At 62.5% G+C, this 8660-nt stretch overlaps 1 protein-coding gene across 1 annotated transcript in view; it reads right to left on the reverse strand.

The window, feature by feature from the left end:
* Nucleotides 1–6731, reverse strand: part of Dhx16 (DEAH (Asp-Glu-Ala-His) box polypeptide 16) — a gene marked incomplete at its 5' end in the record, with an annotated part of 10966 nt that extends 4235 nt beyond the window's left edge. Inside the window, 11 exon segments of the mRNA XM_013509799.1 lie at nucleotides 237–389; nucleotides 490–588; nucleotides 771–981; nucleotides 2344–2459; nucleotides 2598–2708; nucleotides 3230–3421; nucleotides 3503–3706; nucleotides 3817–4071; nucleotides 5991–6047; nucleotides 6237–6402; nucleotides 6481–6731. Of these exon segments, the coding sequence (XP_013365253.1) occupies nucleotides 237–389; nucleotides 490–588; nucleotides 771–981; nucleotides 2344–2459; nucleotides 2598–2708; nucleotides 3230–3421; nucleotides 3503–3706; nucleotides 3817–4071; nucleotides 5991–6047; nucleotides 6237–6402; nucleotides 6481–6731 (1815 nt within the window).
* Between the last annotated feature and the right edge of the window lie 1929 nt (nucleotides 6732–8660).

Genomic DNA, 8660 nt, shown 5'->3' on the forward strand with positions numbered 1-8660 from the left:
TGCTGAATCCCCCGGGGGCTCCCCGCCATCTCTGCTCCTCTACGGTGCTGGTCCCCCAGCCACACACTCAGGTGTTGCCCGGGTCACCTCCAAGGCGTCCTCTGCAGCCCCCACCGGGGCCTGGCTGCTCCTCCCCAATGGCCGTGCCAGCTCTCGCCTCGCTCAGGGCAGGCTCCTGCCGTCTGCGTCGCCACCTGCCGGGAACTGAGGGCGAGCAGTGCAGTCTCTCTACTGACCTTGCGGGCCCCGGGCGGTGTGGGCTGGAAGATGCGGGCCTGCATGTCCGACGGAAGGTTGGCATAGATGGGCAGCACCAGGAGCTCACGGATCTTGGAGCCCAGGCGGCGGCAGCGGTCCTGGAGCATCTCACAGGCGGCCTCAATCTCTTCCTGGTTTGAGGGAGGACACAGCAGAGACCCAGGGTCACGGAGGCCAGAGGCAGGCACCGTCCGCCGGGGACCCGTTGCCCCTTTCCCGCACACCACGCACCTGTCCTGTCAGGAACACCAGGATGTCCCCGGGGGGCTGAGTCACGTGGATCTGCAGCACGGACACCACACAGGCCTCCAGGTAGTCAGCCTCGGGCGCCTGGGGAGGCAAGAGACAGGGTAACGAGGGCCACCGGCCCGGGACACTTCTCACAGCTCGACAGGACCCCTGCCAGCACCCTGCCACCACCCTGGCACTTCCCGTCCCAGTCCCTCTCCTGGGTCAGAACTAAAGCCCTGCTCTCTCGGAGGCAGACTGAGCCATCTCTCCCGAGAGGACACCTTGGTATAGAAGATGTCCACGGGAAACCTGCGGCCGGGGATTCGGAAGACCGGGGCGTCATCAAAGAAGGTGGAGAATCGGGCAGTGTCCAGTGTGGCTGACGCGACCAGGACCTTGAGCTCGGGCCGGAAGCGAGCAACGTCCTTGATTAACCCGAAGAGAACGTCTGTGTGCAGGGTCCGCTCGTGTGCCTCGTCCACCATCACGACACTGGGGAAGGGTGGGTGGCGGTCAGGGTCGGGCACTGGGGCTAGACCAGGCCCCAGGGGATTGCAGGATGGAGACGCCGAGTGCCCTGAGGCTAAGACCCAAGCAAACCCCTGGAGTCAGGGTCTGTGCCTGCCTGGCCCCGACAGAGTAGAAGACACAGAGGCTGGAGCCCAGGGCAGGGACAGGTCGATGTCTCGATCAGTCTAGCACCTGCCTGCAGCAGCACCACCCAGACGCGGCCGGCTCCCGGCTCCCACAGCCCCTTCCAGTCCTGGCTCCGTTCCTTGGTGTCAGGGTGGCAGCCAGACCCACAGGCGTTCATCCCACCCCAGCTCTGTGCACTGGACTGGACGCACCCAAGTCCCCAGGGGACACACAGAGCCCGGAAACCCACCCCACAGGCACGAGACCGCCCGGCCCACTCGGCTCTCAGAGACTCGTGCGAGAGACTGGAGGGTCAAGTCCTATGTGTCCCAAGAGTCCACTGTGACCTGCCAGGACGAGAAAGTCACAGCCTCTGAACAGCTGAAACGGGATGTCCTACTCGCTGGACACGGTGGCACAAGCCTGTAATCCCAGTACCTGGGAGGCTGAGGCAGGCAGGCAGCCAAATCCAAGCCCATCTGGGCAATTTAACAAGCCCTTATCTCAACAGGTGAAGAAGTGTCTGGGGATGTAGCTCTGTGTAAAGGCCTGGCTTCAATTCCTGGTACTGGGGGAAAAAGGGCACACACACCCTATTCCCCTGCACCCCATCCCTGAATCCCTTCTCCGGGCTTGGGCAGTGCCAGCGCTGAGAGCTCGCTGGCCACAGACGGAGCCTGTGAGGCCTGGCTGAGGACCAAGAACCGGGTCCTGGGCCCGCCAGCCGCCTGCAGGCACCTCCCAACCCGCCAGCCCATCACGAAGATCCTGGCCTTGAGCCCATGGTCCCCGTGGGCCTCCCAGGGGTGCTCTCTGGGAACGCAAAGCAGGGCTGCCACCCTCTCCCAGTGGGACGCAGCCTTCGTGCATTTCCAGGGAACCTGGCTGCACCTCGGACTCTCCCTCTGCGCCAAGCCCCGGGCCCCCTAAGTACCCTCATGCGCTCTGCTGTGGCACGCAGGGCCCCGAACCCCACTCACTCTGCCACCCCGGCTCTCTGAACCCTGGAAATGACCAGGGATGGAGGGAGCAAGGGCAGGAGGCTTTCTCTGCCCCAGCTCAGGGACCAGAAGTCACTTCTAGGACCATTTGAATGACAGAGACTGAAAAACTGAAGACAACAGCCAGACTGGTGCGTGTCGGGGGTAAAGGATGGCGGACAGCGCAGAGCCGCGCGAGCGAGAGCCAGGGCTCTCCCGAGGCGGGCGGGCCGCGCACCTGTAACTGGCGAGGTCGGGCTCGGAGAGGAACTCGCGGAGCAGCATGCCGTCCGTCATGTAGCGCAGGACCGTCCGCTCCGACGTGCAGTCCTCGAAGCGGATGCTGTAGCCGACCTGGTCAAGGGGGCCACAGGCCCATGAACGTGCTGTCCTCCGAAGGGACCCAGGCACGGGGCGGGAAGCCAAGCCCTGTGGGGCGTGGACAGGGTCCCGGCAGCGAGGGGCTCCCTCACCTGAGTCCCCAGAACAAACCTCATTCCCCAGCTTCACACCCATCTCCCGAGCTACGCGCGCAGCCACACTCATGGCGGCCACCCTGCGGGGCTGGGTGCAGGCGATCTTCATACCCTTCTGGGTGTAACCCTGAGCGACAAAGGGGAGAGAAAGGGCTTCCTTGCTATACCTACCCCTCGGCGCCCAGCCACAACTCAGAGACAAGCTGTGCAAGCCGGGCGGAGAGGGAGAGGCGGGAACAGACTGGCCCCCAAACCGGAAGAGGAGCGGCAGCCCGAGGAGCACGGCCCGCGGAGGAGGACAGGCACTGCTAGACGTGAGCAGGCCGCGCAGAGCAGGAGAGCAGACCCCGAAGCAACGGGAGGGAGAGAAGGGCAGAGGACAGGAGAGGAGGCCTGTGCTGCCGGTTCTCGGGCCCGTACGGGAGGCAGGGAGGAAGCCGCCTACGCACGCACCCCGCTGTCTGCGCATCCCTCGGCCTGAAGGCAGTGAGGCCTGCCAGGCAGGCGCACCGTGCAGGAGGGGAGGACAGACCGGGAAAGGAGTGTGGTCCTTATTGTGAAGAACCTCGAGATGCAGGGGCAGGCGGAGGACAACGGAACAGCTCGTCCGGGGCCCGGGCAGGACGGGTGCGGCCGTGCCGACCATACCTCCTCGAAGAGGTACTGCGGGATCTGCGTGGTCTTCCCCGAGCCGGTCTCGCCCTCGATGATGAGGACCTGGTGATTCGCCACGGCGGCCAGCAGTTCCTCCCGGAAGGGGAACACGGGGAGGCTGCGGCGCACGGCCTGGATGCACTCCTTCTGCTGCGCCTGCGCCGAGGCGGCCGGGGCTGCCGGCTCCTGCGAAGAGGGCCTGTGAGGCCGGGCCCGCCGGAGCCTGCTCGCGTCCCTGCGCGTCCCGGGGTGGGCGCGCCCGCTCACCTCGTCGCCCTGGAGCTGGGTGGCGCGCACGAACTCGATGGTCTCCTCCTCCTCCAGCACCAGCTGGTACTGCGGCTCCTGCGAGGCCGCGTCGCGGGCCCCGAACTTCAGAGCTGCTGCGCCCAGGCGTGCCTCCTCCCAGCGGCGCTGCTCCTCGCCGGGGGCACCAGACTCCTCCTCCACCAGGTCCACAGTGCGGGCTGGCTGCGGAGAGAGGGCGTGAGCTCAGGGAAGGGCAGCCCCCCTCATCACCACCACCCGCCACCCACGGCCGGGGCGGGAAAGACGGGCCGGCCCGCGGGGCCGACCCTCACCTGTCCGCGCGTCTCCTTGGGCATGTGGTACCGGTTGGTGGCCTCCAGCTTCTCCTGCTCCCCGGCTGCGCGGTACTCCCGGGCCAGGTCTCGCACCCGCCGCTTGTACCTGAGCTCGCGGCGCTCGTGGCGGCTCAGCTCCACGTCACCGAAGAGGAACTCCTCGTCCGCCAGCTCGGCCTCCAGGTCCTCCAGCTTCTCACGCTCCCGCTTCGCCAGGTACTCACGGCGAGACTTCTTCCGCAGCTCGGGGACCTGGGCCAGGGAGGATGCTCAGACCCTGGCCTCCGCAGGGAAGCAGCACCCTGCGCTGCCTCCGCAGTGCGCTCCCTCCACGGGCGGGAAGGAGGAGAGCGATGTGCCCCACGGCCCGGCGCCCCCACCGGGCCACGCACCGCCCTCTCCCCGAGAACAGGGCTGGACGCGCCTCACGGCCGATCCCGAGGGCGATTATTTGAATACTTTGCTCTTCCTATTTTTTTCAAGTTAGCAGGAAGGGAGAAAATAGAAAGGCTACTCTGGGGTCCGGGGATCTAGCTCAGTGGCACAAGCGCCTGCCTGGCAAGCGCAACGTCCTGAGTCTGATTCCCGGTACCGGAAAAAAAAAGGCAAAGAAAGGCTGCTGTGTTTTTGTGGTTGGTGCCTGGGATGGAACCCACGGGCTTCCCACTAACCCACACCCCCGGCCCTCTCTAATCCTGGGAGGGGGTCTGACTAAGTCACTAGGTGGCCCAGGTTGGCCTTGAACTTGTGATCTTCCTGCCTGAGCCTCCCAAGCGCTGGGATGACAGGTGTGCACTGCCGTGCCCAGGGAGTGATTTTCTTTTAAAAATACGGGCAATAGCTAGTGACGCATGGCTGTACTCTCAGCACTCCGGGAGGCTGAGGGGGGACTGCAAGTTCAAACGTAGCCTGGGCAATTTAGTGAGACCCTATGCCAAAAAACAAAGAGAGGTGGCTGGGGATGTAGCTCAATCTGAAGGGCCTCAGTTTAACCCCCAGTACCATACACACAGACACACGATTGACAGGGTTAGCAATGATTGCTAGCGCCTTTAGCTGAAAGTGTAGACAGGGCGCTATTCCAACATGTGCAACATGTGCACAACATGTGCTCTATCCCCCGCTGTGCCACCAGGTAAGGTGCCATCACTGCCCAAGAGGTGATCCTGCCACAAAGGTTTAATCTGAGCCCAGAAAAAAAGTTAGACCCAGTTTCTACTTTAAAGCAAACACAGAGATTAGAAGAACTTAGTACCACACGATAAGGGTCAGGCAGGTCCAGAATGTAGGACACTGTACAAGATGAGAGGAAGGCCGGGTGTGGTGGCGCACGCCTGTAATGCCAGCACTCGGGAGGCTAAGGCAGGAGGATTGTTGGGAGTTCGAGACCAGCCTGGGCTACAAAGTGAGCTCAAGGCCAGCCTGAACTGCATAAGGAGACCCTGTCTCTAAAAGACAAAAAAAAAAAAAGACGAGAGGGAGAACACACAAAACAAACTCAAACACCACTGTGTGAGCTCTGACTGCGCTCAGGCAAATGAAAGCATCGTAAACATCCTGCGGGACGCCTCAGCAGACCCCTGCAGTCCCTTGTGGGGAGGGTCAGGAAGCACACCGATCAGGAGAGACCTGAGGCCCACTGGGCCATGCTTAGAGCCTCAAGAGTGTCCTCAGAAAGTCAAAGTGCGGCTCTGCTTGTGACCAGGCCTCTGGGAAACCGTCTGCCCCAGCCGCATGCCATGACAGCCCAGTCCACGAATTATGGGGGCCCTGTCCCTGTCCAGCCGGAAGGGAGACTGAGCGAAGAGGGTGTCTGGAGATGGCGTGGCGAAGCCAGATGGTCAGCACCTTCCTGGGCAGTGGACAGCCCTGCCCCTGCCCTCCAGCTACCCCGACAACACCCTGCCTGCTAGGTCTCGGGGCCAGGGAAGCTGGCGCTGCACTGCCTCATCCTCAGCGTGATTTGGCCCACAAGAATTAAGTCTGTGGTGGGACCCCTCCCTCCATGTCCCAGGTCCAGCCTCAGCCACCTCAGCTCCCAGCCACCCGCTCCGGAAACCCGGGCCCGCCCAGCACCTCAGCGTGCCCGCGCGCCCCTGGCCCCAAGCTCCTCCGCGCAGCACCGGGTCTGTCCTGGCGGTCTGCCCTCGGCTCCCTGGCCCGGGACTCACCATGGCTTTCCGGTCTTCTTCCGCCATCTTGAGACGCTTCTGCGCCTCCTCATAAGCCTGGGAGAGGAGAGGAGGGCTGAAGGCCGCGGCCCTGTGGTTACGAGGACCCCTCCCCGTTCCTCCGAAGGGGCACGAGGAAACGTCCCCTCTGGGTGAGGGCAGCGCGTCACCTCGGCCCAAAACGCAGAGCTCCTCCTCCAGAGGGAGAGGCAGGCCCGAGAGGCAGGCCCCGGCCCCCGCCCGCACCTTCTTATCCGAGCGCTCCAGGACATTGCGCGTCCTGTCCTTGTCCCGCTGCCGGACCCGCTCGGCGAAGGCGTCCCGCTCCTCCAGGTCCTGGAGCCGCTCCCGCTCCGTCCGCTCCCACTCGTCCTCCGACTCGGGCGTCTTCTCGGCCGGCTGCCTGCTCGCCCTGCGCCCCGCCACGACGTCACAGGCCGGCCCAGGCCCGCGGCCCCTCACCCTCAGCCCTGGCCCCCGCTCGACTCACGCTGTCTTCCTCCGGCCCTCAGAAGCCTCCTCCTCGTCCTGGTCCTCGTCCTCGTCCTCCTGGCGCTTCCTCCTGAGGTGCTTGCGCTTCCTCCGCTTCTTGCGCAGGCTGCTCCCAGCCCTCGCCGCCGTCTCCTCGCTGCTGTCCTCGCTGTCCTCCAGCAGCCTGTACGACCGGCTCTTCTCCAGCAGGGCCCGGGCCTCCCGCTCTGCTGCCCGGCCTGGCTTCTCCGCTGCTGCCTTCCGGGGTACCTGAGCGAGCGGGACGGAGGCGGTGACCCCTCCTCCCCCTAGCTTACACCCACATGAAAGAACGGCTTGATTTTTTTTTTTTTCTGGTAACACTGAGGACTGAACTCAGCACCTTGGGCAAGCACAGCCAGCACTGCGCTCCAGCTGCGCGCGGCCCAGGACTACACGATCGTCAACCAGCTGCAGCCTCTGCCTTCCCCAGCACTGCACCATGCACAGCAGTCTCCAGCGGGCTCGGCGGCTGCTGAACTGCTCAGGCATTCACTCAACAAACCCTTGTCAGGTACCACGGGTCCAGGAGCAAAAAAAGACACAAAAATCCCTGCCTTTGGCCGGGAGGGACAGTGCACACCTGTAACCCCAGGTGCACGGAGACACCTGGGGCATGCAGGCGAGAGGACTGCAAGTTGGGGCCCACCCTGGGCAACCCAGTGAGGGATTTAGCTCAGCGGTGGAGGACCCCGGGTCAATATCCAGTACCGAGAAAGAAGAAAAAGAAGAATCCCTGCCTTCACAGAGCCCACATTCTTAGACTGAGTTATAGGCTGTTCAGCCTTTCTCATAGCTGCCTCCTTCCCAAGGGTTAAGTCATTCCTACCTGAAGAATGATGTGCTACAAGGATTATCTTGCAAAAATTTCTCAGCAACAATGGGACTGGACCCAGGGCCTTGAAAAAGCTAGGCAGTGCTCCACCGCTGCAATGAATCCTCAGGCCTGGGCTGGGGATTTAGCTCAGCGGCAAAGCGCCTGCCTGGCAAGCGCAAGGTCGTGAGTTCGGTTCTCGGTACCGGAGAAAAACCAAAAAAAATTAAAAAATAAAAAAATAAAATAAAAAGAATCCTCAGGCCTTTTTATTTCATTCTGAGACACAATCTTACTAAGTGGACCATGCTGGTCTCAAATTAGTGGTTCTTCTCCCTCAGCCTCCTGAGTAGCTGGGCTTACAGACGCACACCCAGGGCTGTTCTTCAATATGACGGCGCCTGTCCCGTGATACCAGACCCAAAGGACGGACTGATGAACAGACAAGCGACACCCCTACCTCACGGCACTTTCTGGGTTTTTTGAACCCAGAGCCAAGAGGGTGTTAGGCAAGTGCTCTACCACTGAGCTCCATTCCGGCCCAGGCACTCACACTGCTTCATCTCTCATCGGGCACCGCGCAGGCGGCAGGGCCGGCCCCCTTTCTGGACGTGTCCACTAGTACGTAGGTGGCAGACAAGCCAGGAAAGGCAGCTCTGTCCACCAGGAGCTCACCTTTTGTACTTTTACTCCTTCCCCATCGTCGACTTGACCAACTCCTGAGACTGTGGGCCTGCTCGGCCTGATCACACCGCTCCCCGATCTCCTACCCCGCTGCAGCACTGCATACATCTCTTACACCTTGCTATTCAGAGTTTGCTCCTCGAACCACCAGTATCACCTGGAACTTGTACCCAATGCTGGGCATGGTGGCACATGCTAGTAACCCCAGCACTTAGAAGGCTGAGGCAGGAGGATCGCCATATGCTCCAGGTGAGCCTAGGCTACACAGTGAGTTCAAACTCAGTCTGGACTATATAGTGAGACCTTGTCTCAAAAAATGGGGGAGGAAAGGAAAAGAAGAAAAGAAAAAGTGCTAGATGTGGTGGCACATGCCTGTAATCTCAGCAGTCTGGGAGGCTGAGGCAGGACGATCGCAAATTCAACCCCAGCCTGGCCAGTTTAGACAGACCTAGCCTCAACACCAGAAGTAAAGAGACGGCCGAGGACGCAGTTCGGCGTGAAGGCAGCGCAGCAGCATCGCCCCGAGGCGGAACATGCACTTAACAAGCGTCCTGGCGCTCGGCCCTGCGGCGCGCGCTCAGCCCGACGCTCTGCCGCCCGTCCCCTCCGCGCGACCAACACCCGCACCGGGCACAGCCCAGGCGCCCGGCCCAGCCCTCGGC

This window comes from Chinchilla lanigera, unplaced genomic scaffold, assembly GCF_000276665.1.
Source record: "Chinchilla lanigera isolate Chin_1 unplaced genomic scaffold, ChiLan1.0 scaffold00182, whole genome shotgun sequence".
Taxonomy (NCBI): domain Eukaryota; kingdom Metazoa; phylum Chordata; class Mammalia; order Rodentia; family Chinchillidae; genus Chinchilla; species Chinchilla lanigera.